The sequence below is a fragment of the Balaenoptera physalus genome (genome assembly GCF_965194825.1).
Source record: "Balaenoptera physalus genome assembly, chromosome: 4".
In the NCBI taxonomy this organism is placed as follows: Eukaryota; Metazoa; Chordata; class Mammalia; order Artiodactyla; family Balaenopteridae; genus Balaenoptera; species Balaenoptera physalus.
Genome location: NC_138891.1, coordinates 79,519,799 through 79,545,407, shown reverse-complemented (window position 1 = coordinate 79,545,407; position 25,609 = coordinate 79,519,799). Strand labels below are relative to the sequence as shown.

Sequence of the window (25,609 nt, the reverse complement as noted above, 5' to 3'; positions counted from 1 at the left end):
GGTAACTTGGCATTTAAATATTTTTTCATCATTTTTTTTCATGTTTCATCACACACACACACATAAATATACCCACATTTTCCACTAACTAGACTAAATCATCAGTCTGTCAGGACGAGAAGGTAACAGTAAATTCAGAGATGCTAAACATAGAGTAAGTGGATTTTAAGGACCTGACAAAGCCAAGGATAGTCAAAATGAATATCTGGTATCATTTTTTACATTAAATTTAAATTATAAAAGAAGGCAATGATAATAGTTAAAATTTATTCAGTGCCTACTTCTGGTCATGCACCAGAAATACAATAAGTATGCAGAAAGTATGAAGCACTTTGGAGGGATTACGTCTTTTGATTGTCATCATAACACCCCTATGAAGTAAAAACTGTTCTTATTCTCATGAATCAGATAAGAAAATTGAAGCTTAGAGAGGTTATATGAATTGTCTAAAGTCACATGACTAATAAGTGTAGGGCTATGATTCAAAATCCAGTCTGTTTAACCTGAGAGTTACACTCTAAGCCAGGTCAAATTTGCCAGTTTTTATGACTTGTTTCACTATTGCCAAGTCATTTATCACTAGTAGTTCTCTTAATTTCTGCTTATTTATCTGAAAATAACCTCCAGCCACTTAAATACTTGAATACTATCTTGGGTCTTTTCAGACAGACCTGCCTAGTAACAAAGGCAGTCCTGTCTGTAAAATAGGCAGGTCTATCTACAAAATCTTGTTACTGCCAATCCAAAGGCTTTGTTTCCTTTTTTCTTTTCCTTTTCTGGCTTTACAAATGATCATTTATTTTGCTCATGATTCTGTGAGTTAGCTGGGCAGGTTTTCTGCTGTGGACCCACCAGCTAACCACAGACACAGGCTCAGCTCTCTCCCATGTTTGGGATCAGCTGTTGGGTTGGCTGGTGGATTAATGATCTAACATGGCCTCACTCACATGTCTGGAGTTTGTGCTGGCTGTCAACTATGATTGGTTTTCCTCCCTGTGGCTGCTCATTCTCCATTAAGCTAGCTTGGGCTGGATCACATGATGATCTTGAGGTTCTAAGATCAGCAAAAGACCAGTCCCCAGTGCACAACACTTTTCAAATGTTGGGTCATGTGTACTATTGTCCTATTGGTCAAAGCAAATCACATGACTAAGATAGAGAGGAAGGGAGGCTATAGGCTCTACTCGTTGATTGGAGGGAAAGAATTTTTGGTCATTTTTCCATCTATCAAAGAACTCCAGGGTGAGAAATACAGTGGCACTTTTGAAACATTTTAGCCAAGACTTAGAGTTCAATCAAACATCAAGACTTTGTGTGGTGTGATGGAGAACCTAAAATTATTTTTCTGAGTAGTTATTTAATTTCCTGAATTCCAATTACTGAATAATTAATTCTTTTCCTAGTAATTCTTGATGTTTTCTTTATCATATGTTAAATTCAACCAAAAATCATGGTCTGCTTCTGAGATATCAATTCTATTTCATTCATTGGTATCTAGTCCTACCCTAGTAGCATACTGATTTAATCATTACACATTTAGAACATGTTTTATTAAGTGGTAGACCTAGTTTTTTCTTACTACACTTTTTAAAAGTATATATATTTCTTGCTAAACTTAAGAATCTTAATCTACCTCCTCCAGTACACGTAAAATGCATTGAGATTTTGATTTTAAAAATATATTAAATCCGTAAGTTAATTTGAGAGATAAGTAGTACCTTAATATTTTTCCTATCCATGCAGGTATGTGGATCTCTTTCTGCATTTGTTCAAATCTTTTATCTTGGTCTTTTTATCCCATATATTTCTTGTTATAATGAATCCTGATTCCGATATCATGCATTGTTAGTTTTTGCTACTACGAATAAGCATATTTATCCTGAATCCAGATCCTTTAATGAAATTGATGAGTAGATTTTAAAATTTTATTTCTTTCTTTCTTTTTGAAAAATAAAAATTGTATATAAGGTATACAGCATGATGTTTTGATATATGTATGCATTGTGAAATGATTACTACAAACAAACTAATTCATCACTTCCCAAAGTTGCCATTTTGTGTGTGAGTGTGGTGAGAATTCTTGAGATTTACTCCCTTAGCAAATTTCAGAGATACATATATTATCATTAGGTATAGTCACCATGCTGTACATTAGGTCTCCAGACCTTATTTGTCTTATAATTGAAAGTTTGTACCCTTTAATATCTCCCCTTTTTCCCCACCCCACCAGCCTCCTGTAACCACTGTTCTACTCTCTGTTTCTATGGGTTCAACTTCTGTTTTTTAGATTCCACATATACGTAAGATCATGTAATATTTGTCTTCTGTGTTTGGTTTATTTCACTTAGTATAATGTCCTCCAGGTTCATCCATGTTGTCACATATGGCAGAATTTCCTTCCTCTTAAAGGCCAAATAATATTCCATTGTGTGTGTGCACATGTGTGTGTGTGTGTACACAGTATTTTCTTTATCCATTCATCCATCAACCTAAGTGTCTACTTAGGTTGTTTCTTTATCTCATGAATAATGCTGCAGTGAATATGGGAGTGCATATAACTCTTTGAGATAATGTTTTTATTTTCTTTGGATGTATACCCAGAAGTAGGATTGCTGAGTCATATCATAGTTCTATTTTTAATTTCTTGAGGAAGTTCCATACTGTTTCCTATAGTGGCTGCACCAATTTATAATTCCACCATTTGTACGTCTTCTTTGGAAAAAAATGTCTGTTCAGGTCCTTAGCCCATTTTTTTAGCTGGGTTATTTGTTTTGTTTTGGTTTTTGCTCTTGAGTTATATGAATTCCTTACATATTTTGGATATTAACCCCTTATCAGATAGATGGTTTGCAAATATTTTCTCCCATTTTGTTGATTGCCGGTCGATGGCTTTCTTTGCAGTGCAGAGGCTTTTTAGTTTGATATAGTCCCACTTGTTTATTTTTGTTTTTGTTGCCTGTGCTTTTGGTGTCAATTCCAAACAATTGTTGCCAAGACTAATGTCAAGGAGCTTTTCCTGTATCTTTTCTTTTAGGAGTTTTATGGTTTCAGGTCTTACGTTTAAGCCTTTAATCCATTTTGAGTTGATTTTTGTATATGGTATGAGATAAAGGTCTAGTTTCATACTTTTGCATGTGACTATCCAGTTTTCCCAATACCATTTATCGAAGAGACTATTCTTTCCCTATTGCACATTCTTGGCACCTATGTTGAAAATTGATTATATATGCATGAGTTTATTTTTGGACTCTCTATTCTGTTCCATTGGTCTATGTGTCTGTTTTTATGCCTGTACCATACTGTTTTGATTACTACAGACTTGTAATATAGTTTGAAATCAGGAATTGTGATACCTCCCACTTTGTTCTTCTGTCTCAAGATTGCTTTGGCTATTTGGAGTCTTTTGTGATTCCATATAAATTTTAGGATTTTTTTTTATTTTTGTGGAAAATGCAATTGGAATTTTGATGGGGAATTGACTTGAATCTGTAGATAATTTTGTGAAGAATGGACATTTTAACAATATTAATTATTCCAATCCATGAACACAGGATATCGTTCCATTTATTTGTGTCTTCTTTGATTTCTTTCACCAGTGTTTTAAGAGAATTATAAGCCAATATCCCTGATGAACATAGATGCAAAAATTCTCAACATAATAGAATCAAACAGAATTCAACAGTACGTTAAAAGGATTATATACCATGGTCAAGTCAGATGATAAATCCCTAGTAAGCAAGTATGCTCAACATACACAAAGCAATAAATGTGATACATCACATTAACAAAATGAAGGATATAAATCATATGTTCATTTCAATAGATGCAGAAAAAGCATTTGACAACATTTAATATACTCTCATGATAAAAACTCTCAACAAATTAGGTATAGAAGAAGGCACCTCAGTGTAATAAAAGCCATATATGACAAGCCCACAGCTAACATTGTACTCAATGGTGAAAAGCTAAAATCTTTTCCTCTAAGATTAGAACAAGACAGGGGTGCCCACTCCCACCTCTTCTCTTCAACATAATACTGGAAGTCCTGGCCAGACTAATTAGGAAAGAAAAAGAAAGAAAAGGCATTGAAGTTGGAAAGGAGGAAGTAAAATTGTCTCTGTTTGTAGATGACATGATCTTATATATAGAAAACCCTGAAGACTCTACTAAAAATCCTGTTCAAACTAATAAATTCAGTGAAGTTGCAGCATAAAAAAAAAAACAGCATATAATAATCAGTTGCATTTCTATATGCTAACAATGAACTATCTGAAAAAGACATTAAGAAAACAATCCTGTTTAGAATAGCAAGAAAAAGAATAAAATACTTAGGAATGAATTTGACCAAGGAAGTGAAAGATCTGTACACCAAAGGTGTTCGTTCTTAAGGTTTCTTTTTCTTCATCTTTCTACTGCTACTACCCAAGGATCAGGGATTATAAATCTTTAAGTATTACCTTTGGGATTAATGTATTTCAACATGAAAAATACCTTCATTCATAGCTTCTATTTCAGTAGATGAGGTTGGTATTCAGCTTCCAGTCTTCTCTTTCTTAACTTTTTCCCTACTATTATCTTGACACCCCTCCCACACTTCAGGAGTAAAAACACTGCTATCATTATGATAGTCCCATTGTGAAAAGGTGTTTAGTCAATGTGTTGTTTTATAAATTGTGTCTCCCAGGTGTTGTCTTTACTAGGTATTTGTTTTTTAAGTTTTTGTTGCTGTGGTATTAAAAAATGTGTTGACCTTCTGAGAGTTGTATTTTGGGCAGCGGACTAAATTAATGGAAATTATGGGGGTATATGGAGCCAAAAAAGATTTACACTGCTTCTGAAATTCTACTTTGGTAGGTAGAACTCTTAGAGTCAGCATAAATAGCTCACATTTTGCCCTCTCAAGCATCCACCTGTTTCTCAGTTTTTACCTAATGGACTGACTGTGCCACCTATAGTTGAGGCCTATTACCAGCAGCAACTTGAGGTGGAGGTTTGACAGAGTGCAGGGTCACTGGCCTATAGTTTTTCCCTTTGGTGATCTCTGCCAGCCTTTTGCTTTCCCCTTTGAGCGTGGACCTTGTTCTCCTATTCCTTCTTTTTTTTTAACCATTTTTTAAAAAATTTAAGTATAATTAATATACAATGTTTTGTTAGTTTCAGGTGTACAGCAAAGTGATTCAATTATACATATACATATATATCTGTTTTTTCACATTCTTTTCCATTAGAGGTTATTACAAGATATTGAATAGAGTTCCCTGTGCTATACAGTAGGTCCTTGTTGTTTATTTCATATATAGTAGTGTGTATATATTAATCCCAAACTCCTAATTTGTCTCTCTCCCTCTGCCCCTGCTATGCCTTTTTGTTCTCCCATTCTTAATTATAAATTTCTGAGTTCTTGTATCCATTTTTACTGTACCCTGAACCACCATACTTTTGCTATCACCCATGCTCTTGTTTTTTTCTGCCCTATTTTTTGCAAAATGAACTGTTTTTACACATTCCAGGAAAATTAATAAGCTAACACTTTAGATTTTTCTAAGTACCTTGAGGCATAAAGCCATAAGAACTGTAAAGGTTGGCATGGATCAGTTTCTTCTTAACCTAACATGAAAGAGCTTATTCCAGAATGGCCCTGAGTAGTAGGAGATAAAAAAAGCATTTTTAGCATTTTGGGGACTTCCCTGGTGGCGCAGTGGTTAAGAATCCACCTGCCAATGCAGGGGACACGGGTTCTAGCCCTGGTCCAGGAAGATCCCACATGTCAGGGAGCAACTAAGCCCATGCGCCACAACTACTGAGCCTGCGCTCTAGAGCTCGCGAGCCACAACTACTGAGCCCATTTGCCACAATTACTGAAGCCCAGATGCCTAGAGCCTGTGCTCCGCAATAAGAGAAGCATCACGCACCACAACAAAGAGTAGCCCCCGCTCGCTGCAACTAGAGAAAGCCCACGTGCAGCAACAAAGACGAAAACTAAATAACTAAATAAAAACGGGGAAAAAAAGCATTTTGCTGGTTTGTAATGCCCCTTTTTCCATACCCTATGACTCAAAGATCAGGGATGACCACAGCTCCTCCTTTTTTTTGATACAATCTTACTATTTTCTTGATTGAAGCATGAAGCATCCTTCACTTGATCTTATTTACACAACTTAGACTTAGTGAAGTTAGGAGCAGAAGTGTTTGGTTATTGTCTTTGTGGTTTCCTTAATTCAATGGCTGATTCTGATTCTACCCCAAGTTGAAGCTCTGATATTCCTTATGATCCTTTTCAAAGGCATTTCTTGTTCTGATTTTAAATTCTTATCATTCAAATCAGAAGGTTACATTCTTTCATCCTGAGACAAGATTAGGGTACCAAAAAGCTACATGGCTCTCATTTCCAAAGCTATCAATCGAACTGTTTATCCATTAGCTTGGTGACTTTGGATAAGTTGATTAACTTTACTAAGCCTCAATTTCTTCCTCTGTAATGACACCACCTACCTCATGGGGCTACAGAAATATATGCAAATTAAATGAGATAAAACCATGTAAAGTGTTCTTCACTGTACCCTGTACATAGTAAATAAATGTTGGTAACAGCGACCTTGGGGGCAAGGACTGTATGCATATAGTCTCCATTGTCTATTTCTAATGTAGCAAGAGGAACATTTTCATTTTCACGTTCTTTGCAATTGACAGTAACTAGGCTGAGGAAAGAAAGACATCAGCTCTGCATTACTTCTTTGGTAGGGAGCAAAAAGCTGTTTCTGCAAGTAGCTTGTAAATTCAGATCTTATTTTATTTGTAATGGAGGCTCAAAATGTCTACCCTTCCTATTATTGGAAATTTAAGAAGGTGCCATCTGAGGAAGAGAGGTGGCCCTCAAATACTTAAAGACTGTTTATACTAATAGAAATAACAATAGTATCAGCTATCTCAGTGGACTGTTTGAAATCCAAGTATGTAGCTCACAAGGGAATCAAACTAAATAAACAGCAAATCATTTTTAATAGTCTAACATGGTAACTAAGTAGATAATTAGTCCTTTTGAATCAGGGAATATACCATTAAATATAAGCCCATTGTTTCTTTTAAGGAATACATTCTTTGTGAGAAATATCTATTGGTCTATCATGTGTCTCTAAGTCTGCCATTGTTTCTAGTACAAGTTTTTGTATTAGGAGTATAGTATGGAATTGGAAAACACCTTGAAATAATTTAGCTCATTCTCTTTATTTTATAGATGAAGAAACTGAGAGCTTAAGTAATGTGTCCAGGTTAGATAGTCAGGGACAGAGTTAGGACCTGGACTAGCTCTCCTAACTCCTAGTGCAATATTCTTCCACATCATCCTACCTGTAATTTTGCTTCACAAGATTTTTCTTTTCTTTTCTTTTAAAAGTGATTTTTATTTTACCCCTAGTCTAGATTATTTTTCTATGACTACTGATTTCCATTTTTCTTATTTATCAATGGGAAAAGATCTTTAAGTTCCCAGAAATTTGTTTGATAGCTATATAGACATATAAAATAGATTCACAAAAGATGTATATATTTCTTTCAAGCATGATACAGAAGTAAGTTGAAATGTTAAATAAGTTGGGAATAGACACTAGTGTAGCCAGAAAGAAAATAAGGGTATCAAATAAGTAGGAGGGTTTAAGTGGAAATACTATGATAGTAAGAAAGATGGAATGGAAGTGATGACAGGAAAGGTGAGTGAATATAGAGAATGCCAAATCTGGGTTCTTGAAAGAGGTCTGGAAGTGTATGATGATGAGTCTGTGTTCATTTGAGGCTGATGATATTAATTGTGATGCTCAGTTGAATTGAAAGGGAAGGAAGAATGATGTAGTCAAGGTGTATGATAGAGTGAAGCAAGGATACTGAAGACATAAGGCTGTTAATAGGGCTCAGAGTAGAGAGAAAATATATAAGCCAGATGGTAAAATCATCTAGAAGATAAAAATGAGTCCTGTGGATGGAAAAAACAAAACAAAACACAAACAGTGGAAGTACTTTGGAGAGAACAATCTGGCCACGTTGAAGACGTTCTGTCCTTCAGTTGTGTCCTTTATTAAACAGTAAAGATGATAGAATTGGATACCTTTGGGTATACCCATGGTTACTTGTTATTAGTGTGCTCGTGTTCATATTACTTATGTCAATACATATTTGTATATATATCTCTATACGTTTCTGTAGTGAGAATTAGACCTGTTCATATGTAACTTGGTGTGTTTTTTGAAGGTATGTTTTAGCATACCTACGTGATATTATGAGAGAACGTGATAATATGAGAGATAATGAGATAGTATTAGAGAAGATAAATTCATTTAATTTGAACTTGATTCCCTCATGTTTTGAAAGGACACCTTTCTATTAAGTTTAAGTACTGTAAACATATATTTACATAGTATGCTCAATTTATAAAGCACATTTACATGCATTATCTCATTTATGAGTCAGATTTTTTTGGTAAGATTAACAGTGTGAACTATAGAGTCTAAGTTGCTCACTATATATGTTAAACTGTTGTAATAAAAATCAGTAGTTTTTTGAATGCCTGTAAGGCTCTTAAGCTTGAAACAACAGAATCTTTAACCTCAAGTAGTTTGTAATATAATGTGGTAGGAAGAAACACAATTAGGTAGTAAAGAATAGCCTACTTTTACATTAGATTTAATGATACATTAGTATCTATAACATATTCCCAATTAAATAACTATATATATTAAATATATTATCCAAGTGTGGGTTCTTTTTCTATTCTAACACCTTAGCATTATGTAATCGCATGTGGTTACAATAATTCACGAAGGTGCTCAGAGGGAAAAGGGTGAGAATGATAACTATTGAACATTTAGAATAAAATCGCAAGTGTGCTTTCATTACTATGGTAAGTTGAGACAATAGCTCCAGATACAGAGATATTCTAGATAAAGAGTTTATTTCAATACTTATAAAATATTTGGTTGCAATTATTCATCTTTCTTAAAAATATAAGAGAATAGTTTTTGAAGGAACTACTGCTTACATGGACAAATCATACTGATGAACTTTAAAACACCTAACTATTTAATCATAGCACTAAGCTTAGTGAAGGGGACACCATTAAAGGCATGGTTCCTGCTCACAAAGGAGTTTAGAACTTATTTGGGGAGACCAAAGGGCAATAATCATTCTTCAATAATTTTGAATAAGTGCTACACTGTGGTGTTGGTTTAGAATTTTAGTAAATATTTCATGTAGGAGTGAGACCTTGACTTGGAATTTGAGAGGTAAGTAGGTAAATATTTTATTTTTGCAAAACACTAATAATTAGGACCTCATTTGTTTATTACTATGTATAAATAAAATTTCCAGTTTTTCCTATGTGTAAATATGTTTTCCTACAGAAAACTAGGTTTTTGTAGATACTTTGGAAAGAGATGCTTTTAGCAGCTTAAATCACACAACAATAATGAAAAAGTTTTTGAAGTATATAAACAAATAATTGCTTCTTGAATACTAAATCCTGATGGGATTTTATTGTCCTAGCTACAACAGAAACTACATCAGCTCTGCATTTCTAATAGAATTTTAACAGTTGTGTTGTAACTTCTGTAGTATTAAATAAACATTGGTACATATGAATATAATTCTATTATTAATCACTAAGTTCTAGTCTAGTGAAAAATATTTTGTCTCCCTAACCATTTTATATATTAGAAAATATATTATTCAATGCTACTGAATAAAACATTTATTTTTGGACTTTTAAAAAATTTGACAGACTTCAAATTAACAACCAAAAATAAAAATGGGGATTTCCCCCCAGTTTTATTGGTAATTGGTTACTTTTAGTGGAGGGAAAAGTTGCTGATTTTTGTCTGCTTACCTTGTATCTAGACGACTTACCAGATTCTTTTTCTTCCAAAAAATTTTAGTAATTTGTTTTTTACTTTCCTATATTTATATATTTATTATTTCAATTTCTTATCTTACTAAATTAGCTTGAATCTCTAAAACAAAGCTGAACAATAATGGGAATAATGAGCATGTATTTCTTCTTCCTGACTTTAATGGGAATACTATACCTTTCTGCTGTTTAGTATTATATTTGTTGTTATTTTTGTTATTGTTAATATTTATCATATATAAGTAGTTTTCCTCTAATCCTGTTTTACATAAGATGTTTACTTGGATTGACTGCTGAATTTTATCAAATGTCTTTCCAGAACTTACTGATATAATCTTGAGGTTTTATCTTTTTATTTGTTGATTTAATGAATGTCAGTACATATCCTGATATTGAGCTGTCTTTGTGTTAATTTAAATGAGATTAGGCAACCAAACTCTATCTAAACCCAACAGAGACATACTTTAAAATTTTATTTCTCTTCCATCCTTATGAAAGAAAAAGTACTAATGATCTTCTTCTGGCTTTATAAAGAAAACTCACATGTATTTATATTTTTCTGAAAATGCTATGTCAATTTAAATATTATTGTCAGGGGAACACATTAATAAATAAAACAACCAATCAGAATTAGAGACTGCTTAAAAACTAAAGATTGTATTCACAAGAGGTAGCATCAATCTGTAAGGTATAGGCTCCTTTTTAGAAATGGCATTTGCAAAGACATTTATATGATGAAGAATATTATTTGCTTTTCTGTGTCTGTATCTTGTCAAGGTTTATTTTGTAAGCAGAAGTGCCCCCAGTTTCAAGGCTAAGGTCTCAAAAACTTAAAATTTAAATTAAGGAAAAGAAAAGGATGAAATATGTTAGTAACAAATGAAATATGAGGTATATGTACATACTTAAATTTTTGGGATAAACAATAATTTGGTCTTGGTTTATCATTGTTAGTATACATTACTGGATTGGATTTACTAGTATCTTGTTTAGTATTTTGTACCTATATTCATAATTATTTACTTTATAATGCTTAAAACAATCTGAAATTGTGTATACTGTACTATGTGATGTGTTTCCTGTGAAATCACTAAGACAAACATTTTCATCACTTGTGGCCTTTGCAGCAGCCCATCCCTCTTTCTGTTCCTGGACCCAGGCAACAGCTGATTTGCTTTAAGTCATTAAGGATTGTTTGAATTTTATGTAAATAGTCTGTCCCTTTCTCTTTCCCTCTCTGTCTCTTTCTCCTTCCTCTCTCTGAATCTATATACCTGTTGTGTTTAACATACTGAAAGATAATGTGGGCAATTGGGGAAAAGTTTGGGGTTGAATTAGTGACAAAAGCACATAAAAACTTAGCAAATGCAACTTAAAAAAATGTAACCTCAGGGAATAAAACATTTGTGAGGCAAAATAAGAGAGCAGTATTACTAGAGTGTTAACACTAACTGCTATGATTTATTGAGAAGATAGGGATATGGCAAGTGTGCTTGTATGTGTAATGAGGAGGTGGGAGAAAAAAGAGAATTTTTTGAAAAGTCAGTAAATAGCAATATAAAAATGTTATTTTCAGACACATTAGGTAAATGTCAAAACAAATAGCAACAAGATCCTCTAGAAAGCAGGAAATGGGCAAGGGAAGGGGACAGATTATTTCTAATTTTCGTGACATGTCCTATAGAATTATCTGACCTTTTAAATTATGTGGCATGATTGAGTTTGATAAAAATAAAACTAAAATGAAAAAAGAAAATAGGATATAAAATTTTTAAATATTAATCATAAAATCACATTTCTGTTATATCTACTTCCAAATATCTTATAAAATGGGGGTATATTTGGGCATTATTCTAATTTAATTTTTTGGCAACGGCACAAAGCATGTGGGATCTCAGTTCCCCAACCAGGGATAGAACCTGCGCCCCCTGCATTGGAAGGATGGAGTCTTAACCACTGTACCGCCAGGGAAGTCCCTCTCCTTTAATTTTAATATCAACTGCCTTTTAGATCTTTGAGCATGGTGGTTTTCTCATTCTTTCAAGAGATTTAAAAGTCTTAATGAGAAACTGGTACCAATACATCAATTGCCAATGGCATTTGCATGAGAGGGTATTTTGCCATACTTGTGCATATAGAACAATCTTACCTTTCTATCGCAAAGTGACGGGGTTTCATAGGGACTTGTTATTTTTGTTACCATTATGCCACTCCATGGTGTCATATGCCTATCATAGTTCTCTTAGTCTTATTCTTCATCCAAGGGAGCAGGAAATCATTCAGCAATATTTTCAGGGATCTAAGATGACATCACATTTAGAGAAGAGCTATGGACATACACACATATCCCTAAAAACCCTCAAAGTTCAAGTAATTTGGCTGTTATTGGAAACAAATATCATTGAAATTGAGGGAATTTTCCCATCAATGGGAGTTGCTCCACAGTTACAGTAATAATTGGTTTTTGCTTACCAAAATATGTGTGTCCATGTGAATGTTCTTTTCTGTAGTAGAAGAGCCCAGATATTTTATCTCAGATTATATGACTTTATGACTTACTGAACAAATTTTGAGACTGTGGTTAATTTCCAGTTTCTGGATCCAAGATCAGGAATAATTTACCCCACTCTACCCTTTCCCCAGAGTGTAACATTTGTAGACCTAACCAGGCAAGTGAACTTATATCAGAAAATGTACATATTATGTAATCATAAATATTTAGAGGCAAATCGTCTATCTAGAGGAATTTTAAATAGAATAAATTTATTTCATAATTGTAATATTCTATCTTCTGTAATCTATAGGTAGTTTTATTTTCTATATCTGGTAGTTTTCAATTGTTGCATTCATGTTATTAGATGAAAACTGGTATATGATATTAGGAGTTCTATGCTCAGATTATAGAAATGATAGCTTTGGCACATCAATAGTATAGAGATATGGTAAATATAAGCATGAATCACCAATACGGTAGCAAGTTGGAATTCTAGTAGTATAGAATCAAAAGCCATATTTGTATCTTTTTAAAAATTAATTAATTTATTTATTTTTGGCTGCATTGGGTCTTTGTTGCTGTGCGCGGGCTTTCTCTAGTTGCGGCGAGCAACTACTCTTTGTTGTGGTGCACGGGCTTCTCATTGAGGTGGCTTCTCTTGTTGCAGAGCACCGGCTCTAGGTGTAAGGGCTTCAGTAGTTGTGGCACGTGGGCTCAGTAGTTGTGGCTCGCAAGCTCCAGAGCACAGGTTCAGTAGTTGTGGCACACGGGCTTAGTTGCTCCCTGGCATGTGGGATCTTCCCGGACCAGGGCTTGAACCCGTGTCCCCTGCATTGGCAGGTTGATTCTTAACTACTGGGCCACCAGGGAAGTCCCATATTTGCTTCTTTCATTTTTCAGACTAATGAGCAATACTAGGGAACATTCTTTATAAACTAACTTGGTGGTCTAATAAATATTTTCTTCTTTTTAGGAATGAATGGTTGGTATGGGTGTTAGGATGACAGTTAAGATGTTTTAACAAGCCATAATAACTGCAGCTTAAACAATGTAGAAGTTTATTTCTCTTTCATGAAATCTGTCTAAGATTAAGCAACCAAGGACTGATTCAATGGCTTTATGGTATCTGGAACCCAACAAGGTCTTTCTATCTTGGTGCTCTACTGTCCTTGACATATGGCTTTCATCTCATGTTCTAAGATGGCTGATCCAATTCCTGCCATTGAATCCATTTTCCAATTAGTAGAAAGGTGAGAAAAATAAGTTGTATTTGCCCTTATGTTTATGGGTTTATATCATTTCTGCTCTCATTCCTTTGTTTAGAATCTAATCTCGGCAGTGGAGGCTGGGAAATATAGTGTGAACTGGATTGCCATGTGCTGAACTCAAAATTTTAGTACTATAGAAAAAGGGGAGAAGAAGATAGTGGGGAGCAACAGACAGTCTCTGTCATAGGTGGTTTTGAGGCTGTTTTGAAATATTATGATAATATTAAGCCCAGTCAGCCAGGCCTAATATGAGTTCTTCTTTGCCTCATACTGCCCTTGTTTAAGCTATCCAGTATTTTGTTATAGCAGCCTGAGCAGACGAATACAGAGAGTAAAACAAAGCAAGAGAAACAAAATAATATTAGGAAAAATTAGATATTTAAGAACCTCATTTTATTTGTTGGTGATCAGCTTTGCTTATTTCACCAACTGAACATAAACTATAGTATTTCAACAACCCTTTCTGACTCTGTCTAAAATTGAGAATTTTTGACCTTGACAAGTTGTCTTCAGACTCAGTTGTCCTACATTTTTCTCTGCTTTAATTTTTTTTTTACTGCATCTATGTCATTCCAGTTGATAGCCTTGATTCTTTTGAAATCAGCCAGGTATCCCAACTGATCCTAACTTCTTATTGTATACATTGTCTGATGATGCAATATCAGAATATTTGATATTCTTGAGGAGAACAGTATTTTTTCTTTAAAATTAAAATAAAATTCACCCAGTTAAAGCATACATTTCACTGGTTTTTAGTATATTCACAGTTATGTAACAACCACCATAATCACTTTTAGAACATTTCATCAGAAGGTGCAATGTCTGGTGAATATGGTGGATGAATCAGAACTTCCCAGCCAAGCTGTAACAGTTTTTGCCTAGTCGTCAAAGAAACATGCAGCCTTGCATTATCCTGATGAAAGATTGTGCGTTTTCTGTTGACTAATTCTGGATGCTTTTCATAAAGTGCTGCTTTCAGTTGGTCTAACTGGGAGTAGTAGTACTTGTTGGAATTAATTGTTTCGTTTTCCAGAAGGAGCTCATAATAGAGGACTCCCTTCCAATCCCACCATATAAACAACATCACCTTCTTTGGATGAAGACTGGCCTTTGGTGTGGTTGGTGGTGGTTCATTTCATTTGCCCCAGGATCTGTTCCATTCCACGTTATTGTACAGTATCCACTTTTCATCACCCGTCATACTTTGTTTTAAAAACGGAACGTTTTCATTACGTTTAAGTAGAGAATTGCATGCGGAAATATGGTCAAGAAGTTTTTTTTCACTTAACTTATGTGGAACCCAAACATCAAAGCAATTAACGTAACCAAGCTGGTGCAAATGATTTTCAACGCTTGATTTGGATATTTTGAGTATGTCGGTTATCTCCCGAGTGGTATAACGTTGATTGTTCTCAGTTAATGTCTCGATTTGATTGCTGTCAACTTCAACCGGTCTGCCTGACTGTGGAGCATCGTCCAGCAAGAAATCTCCAGCATAAAACTTCACAAACCACTTTTGACACGTTTGATCAGTCACAGCACCTTCTCCATACACTGCACAAATCTTTTTTGCGTTTCAGTTGCGTTTTTACCTTTCGTGAAATAATACAGCATAATATGCTGAAAATGTTGCTTTCTTTCTTCCATCTTCAATTTTAAAATGGCTACACAAAAATTCACCAATTTTGATGGCTTTTTTAAAATATACACTGATAAGACAGCTGTCACATACAATCTAACAAAATTGTTTTGAATGGAGTTAAAGATGACTAAGAGCTACTAGAGCCATCTTACAGAAAAAACTGAATGAACCTTTTGGCCAACCCAATAATTTCTCTCTCTATAGACTTTTCTATTCTGTACATTCCATATAAATGGAATTATACAATATATGACTGGCTTCTTTCATTTTCAAGGTACATCCCTGTTGTAGCATGTATCATACTTCAGTCTCTTTTATTGATGAATAATATTCCATTGTACGGACATACCAAATTTCATCTATCCATTCATCAGTTGATGAATGTTTGAGTTGTTTCTACTTTTTGAATATTTTGAGTCATGTTGCTATGAATATTTGTATAAAAGTTTTATATGGATTTCTTTTTTATTTTCCTTGGTTATATATATACCCAGGAGTGGAATCCCTGGGTTATAGGGTAACTCTATTTCACATTTTGAGGAAATGCCAAACTATTTTCCAAAGACACTACATGATTTTACATTTCTACCAGCTGTATTAGGGCTCCAGTTTCTCTACATCTTAGTCAACCTGTATTAATATCTTTTTTTGTAGCCATCCTAGTGAGTATGCAGTTATAGCTCATTGTGGATATGATTTGCAGTTCCCTAATGGCTAATGATGTTGAGCATCTTACCATGTGCTTATTGGTCATTTATATATATATTTTTGGATAAGTGTCTATTAAGATCCTTTGCCCATTTTTTAAATTGAGTTATTTGTCTTTTTATTATTGAGTTGTAAGAGTTCTTTATTTATTCTGGATATAAATTCCTTATCAGATATATGATTTGCAAATATTTTCTCCCATTCTGTTGGTTGTCTTTTTACTTTCTTGATAGTATCCTCTACAGCACAAAAGTTTTTAATTCTCACAACATTCAATTTATCTATTTTTAATTTTATTGCTTGTGCTTTTGGTGTCATATGTAAGAAACCATTGCCTAATCCTAAGTCACTAAGATTTAAGCATATGTTTTCTTCTAAAATTTTTATAGTTTTGGCCCTTACATTTAGGTCTATGATCCATTTTGAGTTAGTTTGTACATATAAGAGTCCAACTTGATTCTTTTGCATGTTGATATCCAGTTGTTGCAGTATCATTTGTTAAAAGACTGTTCATTTCTCATTGAATTGTCTTAGCACCCTTGACAGTAATCAACTGACTGAAAATGTGAACATTTGTTTCTGGAATCTCAATGCTGTTCCATTGATCTAAACGTTTATCCTATGCCAGTACCTCATTGTCTTGATTACTGTAGATTTGTCTAAATTTTAAAAATGTGAGTGCTCCAATTTTGTTCTTCCTTTTCAAGATCATTTTGGTATTCTGGGCCTCTTGAATACCCATGTGAATCTTAGGGTCGACTTGTCAATTTCTGCAAAAAAAAGCCAGCTGGGGTTTTGTTAGGGATTGCATTGATTCTGAAGATCAATCTGTGGAGTATTGTCACCTTAACAATAGTAAGTATTTTAATCCATGGGTATGAGAAGCATTTCCTTTTATTTAGGTTGTCTTAAATTTTTTTCAAAAGTGTTTTGTAGTTTTTAGCATGTAAGTTTTGTACTTCTTTTGTTCATTTTATTACTGAATATTTTATTCCTTTGGTTGCTATTGTAAATGACATTGTTCTCTTAATTTCATTTTTGGATAGTGCATTGCTAGTATATAGAAATATAATTGATTTGTACATTAATTTTGTAATCTTGCTTAACTTCTTTATTAGTTCTAATAATTTTTCAGTGTATTTCTTAGGCTTATATACACAAGATCATGTCATCTGCATATAGTTTTAGTTCCTTTTTCAAAAAAATCTGATGTCTTTCTTTTTTTCTTTCCTAATTGCCCTGGATAGGATGTAGAAGTGGCAAGAGCTGACATACTTGTTTCATTCCTGATCTTAGAGGGAAAGCATTTATTCTTTCACTAATTAGTATGATGTTAGCTGTTGGTTTTTTGTACATGCCATTTATCAGATTGAGGAAGCTCTCTACAGTTCTATTTATTCAGTGCTTTTTAACATGAATGGGTGTTGGATTTTCTGAAATAATTTTTCTGCATCTATTGAGGTGACCATGTGATTTTTGTCCTATGTTTTATTGAGATAGGATATTACATTAATTTTTTGATGTTAAACCAACCTTGCATTCCTGGGATAAATTCTTTCAAGTCATATTGTATTTCCTTTTTATATGTTGCTGGAATTGGTTGCTAATATTTTATTGGGGATTTTTATACCTATATTAATTAAGAATTAGTGATATTTAGTTTTCTTTTCTTGTGATGACTTTGTTTCTGGGATCAGGGTAATACTGGCCATAGAATGAGTTGGGAAGTGTTCCCACCTGTTCTAATTTTTTTTGAGAGAAACTATATTCTGATTATTGTTATCCACATTGATCTGCATGAAGATTATGAATATCTTCCTGTTGACAATTCTGTTTATAAGTCAAAATAAGAAGGACAGTTCAGAATCAAAAGGGAAACACCTCAGTTAAGGATCATGAATAGAAAATGGGTTTTCTTAGTAGTAATTTTTTAACCAACTGAGTTGAGAATTCTTTGGAGGTTATAGAACAGTAGTTGGTTGGTTAAAGACATTGTGGTATATTCATACTATAATAAATTCTGCACCCTTTAAATAAGTTGAAGCATTATACATCTAAACATATTTTTTTATGGAAATATTTCTATGATATACTGCTAAGTGAGAAAACCAGATTACAGATCTGGTTATATATTAGTTAATATGCATATGCATATATGTTTATATATGCTTTAAAAGAAAATGAGTTTATGCAATGAACTCCTTACTGTGTTTTCTCTGGGGAATGAGTTTTAGATAAACTACATGCTATAGTTAATCTTTTCATCTTCAAATATTTACAAAAGCCATATTTTATTATAAAGATATTTCCATTAAAAATAGTTTTTAGAGCACTAAATATGTGTCTGAACAAGATATAGAATCCCTTTTATCCTGACCTGTGTGAGTCCTCTATTTTTTTTGAAAAGTTATAGCACATTTCATATTGAAATTAATTCCTGTCTAATATTGCATATTCCTTTTTTACATGTTAGTCTTATCTCTTTTGTGATATTATGAACTCTTTATATTTTTCTTTTCCTTTCTTTCCCACTGTGTTATTATGAAAGCTTTCAAACATACAGAGGAGTTGAAAGAATTATACTGGAACACTCATATATGTATTTATATGTTAAGTCACAAATTTTATTGTAATGTTTGATGAGTTTTGACTAAAGTATACACATGTGTAATTCAAACCTTGTCAAAATATAGAATATTACCTTCACTCAATAAAGTTCCTTCATACCCTTTCCAGTCAGTTCTCCTCAAGTCAACCACTGTTCTGATTTTTTTCACCATAGGTTAGTTTTACTTGTTTAGAATTTAATATAAATGTAATCATACTATATGTACTCTTTGTGTATTGCTTCTTTTACTTAGCATAATATATTTGAGAATCATCCATGTTTTGGCTTCTGTCATTAGTTTTTATCTTTTAATTGTTGAGTAGTGTTCTACTGTATGCGTATACCACAGTTTTGTTTTTGAATTCTCTTGTTGATTGTCACCTGGGCTGTTTGTAGGTTGTTATGTATAAAGCTGTTAGGGGCATACTTATACAAATTATTATGTGGGCATATGCTCTTCATTTCCTTGGGTACATACATAGGAGTGGAATTTCTAGGTCATAGGACAGGTATATGTTTAGTTTTTAAAGAACTACAACACATTTTTCTAAAGTGGTTGTGTCATTTTACACTCCTACCAACAATACTTGGTAGTAATTTTTAAAAAATTAAATAAATAATTATTTTAGCCATTCTGGTGGTTGGATAGTGGTATCTTGTTGTGATTTTAATTTTTATTTCCCTGATGACTATTTTCACTGTTTTCTCTCTTTCAGACAGTTCGGCATGGTTTTCCTTATCAGCCCACAGCATTAGCCTTTGATCCAGTTCAGAAAATCTTGGCTATTGGGACGAGAACTGGTGCTATACGAATGTATCCTTAATTTTTGGTTCGTTATTTGCTATACTAATACCAATTACATTTCCTTAAATATTTAGGTAAGTGAAATATTTATGACCAAATAAAGTTTATTGTTTCTTTAGAAATGAGTAACCCACATCATCAAATTTATTGGCATATATTTACTGTCTGTGAGATAAGTATTGATGCTCCTTTTAAAATCCCTGATATTGGTGATTTGTGTCTTCTACTTTTTCCTGATTAGTCTGACTAGAAGCTTATCAGCTGCACTGATTTTCATAAGAACCAACTTTTGGTTTCATTGCTTTTCTGTATTGTTTTCCTATATTTTATTTCATTGATTCCTGGTTTGATTTTTAAAATTTCCCTTCTTTTGATTAATCTTCGGTTTCATTTTATCTTTTTCTAGTGTTTTAAGGTGGAAACTGAGGACACAGATTTGAGAACTTTCTTCTTTTCTAATATATGCCTGTAGGGCTGTGAATTTCCTCCCAAATTTTGTTTTAGTGTCATCCCGTTTCTGTAAATGTTTTCCTCTAAGAGTTCTATAGTGTCTGGCCTTACATTTAGGTCTTTAATACATTTTGAGCTTATTTTGGTGTATGGTGTTAGGGAGTGTTCTAATTTCATTCTTTCACATGTAGCTGTCCAGTTTTCCCAGCACCACTTATTGAAGAGGCTATCTTTTCTGCATTGTATATTCTTGCCTCCTTTATCAAAGATAAGGTGACCCTATGTGCATGGGTTTATCTCTGGACTTTCTATCCTGTTCCATTGATCAATATTTCTGTTTTTGTGCCAGTACCATACTGTCTTGATTACTGTAGCTTTGTAGTATAGTCTGAAGTCCGGGAGCCTGATTCCTCCAGCTCCATTTTTCTTTCTCAAGATTGCTTTGGCTCTTCGGAGTCTTTTGTGTTTCTATACAAATTGTGAAATTTTTTGTTCTAGTTCTGTGAAAAATGACATTGGTAGTTTGATAGGGATTGCATTGAATCTGTAGATTGCTTTGGGTAGTAGAGTCATTTTCACAATGTTGATTCTTCCAATCCAAGAACATGGTATATCTCTCCATCTATTGGTATCATCTTTAATTTCTTTCATCAGTGTTATAGTTTTCTGCATACAGGTCTTTTGTCTCCTTAGGTAGGTTAATTCCTAGGTATTTTATTCTTTTTGTTGCAGTGGTAAGTGGGAGTGTTTCCTTAATTTCTCTTTCAGATTTTTCATCATTAGTGTATAGGAATGCAAGAGATTTCTGTGCATTAATTTTGTATCCTGCTACTTTACTAAATTCATTGATTAACTCTAGTAGTCTTCTGGTAGCATCTTTACGATTCTCTATGTATAGTATCATATCATCTGCAAACAGTGACAGTTTTACTTCTTCTTTTCCAATTTGTATTCCTTTTATTTCTTTTTCTTCTCTGATTACTGTGGCTAAAACTTCCAGAACTATGTTGAATAATAGTGGTGACAGTGGACATCCTTGTCTTGTTCCTGATTTTAGAGGAAATGGTTTCTGTTTTTCACCATTGAGAACGATGTTGGCTGTGGGTTTGTCATATATGGCCTTTATTATGTTGAGGTAAGTTCCCTCTATGCCTACTTTCTGGGGAGTTTTTATCATAAATGGGTGTTGAATTTTGTCGAAAGCTTTTTCTGCACCTATTGAGATAATCATATGGCTTTTATCCTTCAGTTTGTTATTATGGTGTATCACATTGATTGAATTGCATATATTGAAGAATGCTTGCATTCCTGGGATAAACCCCACTTGATCATGGTGTATGATCCTTTTAATGTGCTGTTGGATTCTGTTTGCTAGTATTATGTTGAGGATTTTTGTATCTATGTTCATTAGTGATATTGGTCTATAGTTTTCTTTTTTTGTGACATCTTTGTCTGGTTTTGGTATCAGGGTGGTGGCCTCGTAGAATGAGTTTGGGAGTGTTCCTCCCTCTACTATTTTTTGGAAGAGTTTGAGAGGATAGGTGTTAGCTCTTCTCTACATGTTTGATAGAATTTGCCTGTGAAGCCATCTGGTCCTGGGCTTTTGTTTGAAGATTTTTAATCACAGTTTCAATTGCAGTGCTTGTGATTGGTCTGTTTATATTTTCTATTTCTTCCTGGTTCAGTTTCGGAAGGGTGTGCTTTTCTACGAATTTGTCCATTTCTTCCAGGTTGTCCATTTTATTTGCATATAGTTGCTTGTAGTAATCGCTCATGATTCTATGTATTTCTTTTTTTCTTTTAACATCATTATTGGAGTATAATTGCTCCACAATGGTGTGTTAGTTTCTGCTTTATAACAAAGTGAATCGGCCATACATATACATGTATCCCCATATTGCCTCCCTCTTGCATCTCCCTCCCACCCTCCCTATCCCACCCCTCTAGGTGGTCACAAACCTTTATGTATTTCTGCAGTGTCAGTTTTCACTTCTTTTTCATTTCTAATTCTGTTGATTTGAGTCTTCTCCCTTTTTTCTTGATGAGTCTGGCTAATGGTTTATCAATTTTATCTTCTCAAAGAACCAGCTTTTGTCTTCTTGATCTTTGCTATTGTTTCCTTCATTTATTTTTTATTTTTTTCTGCTCTCATCTTTATGATTTCTTTCCTTCTGCCAACTTTGGGTTTTTTTTTCATTCTTCTCTACTTGCTTTAGGAATAAGGTTAGGTTGTTTATTTGAGATTCCTCTTGTTTCTTGAGGTAGGATTGTATTGCTATAAACTTCCCTCTTAGAACTGCTTTTGCTGCATCCCATAGGTTTTGGGTCATCTTGTTTTCATTGTCATTTGTTTCTAGGTATTTTTTGATTTCCTCTTTGATTTCTTCAGTGATCTCTTGGTTATTTAGTAGCGTATTGTTTAGCCTCCATGTGTTTATATTTTTTACAGTTTTTTTCCTATAATTGATATCTAGTCTCATAGCATTGTGGTCAGGAAAGATACTTGATATGATACAAATTTTCTTAAGTTTACAAAAGCTTAATTTGTGACCCAAGATATGGTCTATCCTGGAGAATGTTCCATGCACACTTGAGAAGAAAGTGTGTTCTGTTGTTTTTGGATGGAATGTCCTATAAATATCAATTAAGTCCATCGTCTTTAATGTGTCATTTAAAGCTTGTGTGTCCTTATTTATTTTTATTTTGGATGATCTGTCCATTGGTGAAAGTGGGGTGTTAAAATCCCCTACTATTATTGTGTTACTGTCGATTTCCCCTTTTCTGGCAGTTAGCATTTGCCTTATGTACTGAGGTGCTCCTGTGTTGGGTGCATAAATATTTGCAATTGTTATATCTTCTTCTTTGATTGATCCCTTGATCATTATGTAGTGTCCTTCTTTGTTTCTTGTAATAGTCTTTATTTTAAAGTCTATTTTGTCTGATATGAGAATTGCTACTCCAGCTTTCTTTTGATTTCCATTTGCATGGAATATCTTTTTCCATCCCCTTACTTTCAGTCTGTATGTGTCCCTAGGTCTGAAGTGGTTACCTTGTAGACAACATATATACGGGTCTTGTTTTTGTATCCATTCAGCCTGTCTATGTCTTTTGGTTGGAGCATTTCATCCATTTACATTAGGTAATTATTGATATGTATGTTCCTATTACCAGTTTCTTAATTGTTTTGGCTTTGTTTTTGTAGGTGTTTTCCTTCTCTTGTGTTTCTTGCCTAGAGAAGTTCCTTTAGCATTTGTTGTAAAGCTGGTTTGGTGGTGCTGAATTCTCTTAACTTTTGCTTATTTGTAAAGGTTTTAATTTCTCCATCGAATCTGAATGACATCCTTGCTGGGTAGAGTAATCTTTGTTGTAGGTTTTTCCCTTTCATCACTTTAAATATCTCCTGCCACTTCCTCTGGCTTGCAGAGTTTCTGCTGAAAGATCAGCTGTTAACCTTATGGGGATTCCCTTGTATGTTATTTGTTGTTTTTCCCTTGCTGCTTTTAATATTCTTTCTTTGTATTTTATTTTGATAGTTTGATTAATATATGTCCTGGTGTGTTTCTCCTTGGATTTATCCTGTATGAGACTCTCTGTGCTTTCTGGACTTTATTGACTATTTCCTTTCCCATGTTACGGAAATTTTCAACTATAATCTCTTCAAATATTTTCTCAGTCCCTTTTTCTCTTCTTCTTCTGGGACCCCTATAATTCAAATGTTGGTGCATTTAATGTTGTCCCAGAGGTCTCTGAGACTGTCCTCAATTCTTTTCATTCTTTTTTCTCTATTCTGCTCTGCGGTAGTTATTTCCACTATTTTATCTTCCAGGTTACTTATCCGTTCTTCTGCCTCAGTTATTCTGCTATTGATTCCTTCTAGAGAATTTTAAATTTCATTTATTGTGTTGTTCATCATTGTTTGTTTGCTCTTTATTTCTTCTAGGTCCTTGTTAAACATTTCTTGTATTTTCTCCATTCTGTTTCCAAGATTTTGGATTACCTTTACTCTCATTACTCTGAATTCTTTTTCAGGTAGACTGCCTATTTCCTCTTCATTTGTTTGGTCTGGTTGGTTTTTACCTTGCTCCTTCATCTGCTGCATATTTGTCTGTCTTCTCATTTTGCTTAACTTACTGTGTTTGGGATCTCCTTTTCACAGACTGCAGATTTGTAGTTCCCGTTGTTTTTGGTGTCTGCCCCCAGTGGCTAAGGTTGGTTCAGTGGCTTGTGTAGGCTTCCTCGTGGAGGAGACTGGTGACCGTGTCCTGGTGGCTGGGGCTGGATATTGTCTTTCTGGTGGGCAGGGCTGCATCCAGTGGTGTGTTTTGGGGTGTCTGTGAACTTAGTATTATTTTAAGCATCCTCTCTGCTAATGGGTGGGGTTGTGTTCCTGTCTTGCTAGTTGTTTGCCATGGGGCGTCCAGCACTGGAGCTTGCTCGCCATTGGGTGGAGCTGGGTCTTAGTGCTGAGATGGAGATTTCTGGGAGCGCTCTCGCCAATTGATGTTATGTGGGGCTCGAGGTCTTTGGTGGTCTAATGTCCTGAACACGGCTCTCCCACCTCAGAGGCTCAGACCTGACACCAGGCTGGAGTACCAAGATCCTGTCAGCCACACGGCTCAGAAGAAAAAAAGAAAATAATAATAATTAAAAATAAAGAAAGAAAGAAAGAAATAAAAGTAAATAATTAAAATTAAAAACTATTAAAATAAAAAAGTAAAAAAGTAATAAAAAAAAAGAAGAGAGCAACCAAACCAATAAAAAAAATCCACCAATGGTAACAAGTGCTTAAAACTATACTAAGATAAACATAAAAATCAGAAACAAGTCAGTCGCAGACAGCAAACCCCAAGTCTACAGTTGCTCCCAAAGTCCACTGCCTCAATTTTGGGTTGATTTGTTGTCTATTCAGGTATTCCACAGATGCAGGGTACCTCAAGTTGACTGTGGAGATTTAATCTGCTGCTTCTGAGGCTGCATGGAGAAATTTCCCTTTCTCTTCTTTGTTCCCACAGCTCCTGGGGTTCAGCTTTGGTTTTGGCCCCACCTCTGCATATAGGTTGCCCTCAGGTTTCTGTTCCCACCCAGACAGGATGGGGTTAAGGCACCAGCTGATTAGGGGGCTCTGACTCACTCATGCAGTGTGGAGGGAGGGGTATGGTCATTATAATTGGAATGCGGGGTGAGCCTGCGGCAGTAGAGGCCACTGTGACACTTCAACAGCCTGAGGCATGCCGTGTGTTCTCCTGGGAAAGTTGTCCCTAGATCATGGGACCCTGGCAGTGGCAGGCTGCACAGGCTCCCAGGGAGTGGACTGGGGGGAGGGCGTGTGGATAGTGATCTGTGCTTGCACACAGGATTCGTGGTGACTGCAGCAGCAGCGTTAGCGTTTCATGCCAGTCTCTGGTGTCTGAGCTGATAGCCACAGCTCGTGCCGATCTCTGGAGTTTGTTTAGGTGGTGCTCTGCCTTCTGTGGGCAGACAGGGAAGGAATCCCCTCTCCTCGCACACCCCGAAACAATGGTCTCTTGCCTCTTAGGCCAGTCCAGAGTTTTTGCTGGACTCCCTCCCGGCTAGCTGTGGTGCACTAGCCCCCTTCAGGCTGTGTTAATGCAGCCAACCCCAGTCCTCTTCCTGGGGTCTGACTTACAAAGCCTGAGCCTCAGCTCACAGCCCCCACCCGCCCCGGCGGGTGAGCAAAGCCTCTCGGTGGTGAGTGCTGGCCGGCACTGATCCTCTGTGTTG

General features: G+C 34.8%; 1 protein-coding gene across 10 annotated transcripts in view; it reads left to right on the top strand.

Annotated features, from left to right (window-relative positions):
- The window catches only part of STXBP5L (syntaxin binding protein 5L), a 390,198-nt gene that overhangs the window by 28,995 nt on the left and 335,594 nt on the right, over positions 1-25,609 (top strand). For all 10 annotated transcript variants that reach the window (XM_082460023.1, XM_082460029.1, XM_082460032.1 and 7 more), the window contains one exon: positions 19,329-19,426. In XM_082460023.1, coding sequence (XP_082316149.1) covers positions 19,329-19,426 — 98 coding nt within the window. The remainder of the gene's footprint in view (positions 1-19,328; positions 19,427-25,609) is intronic.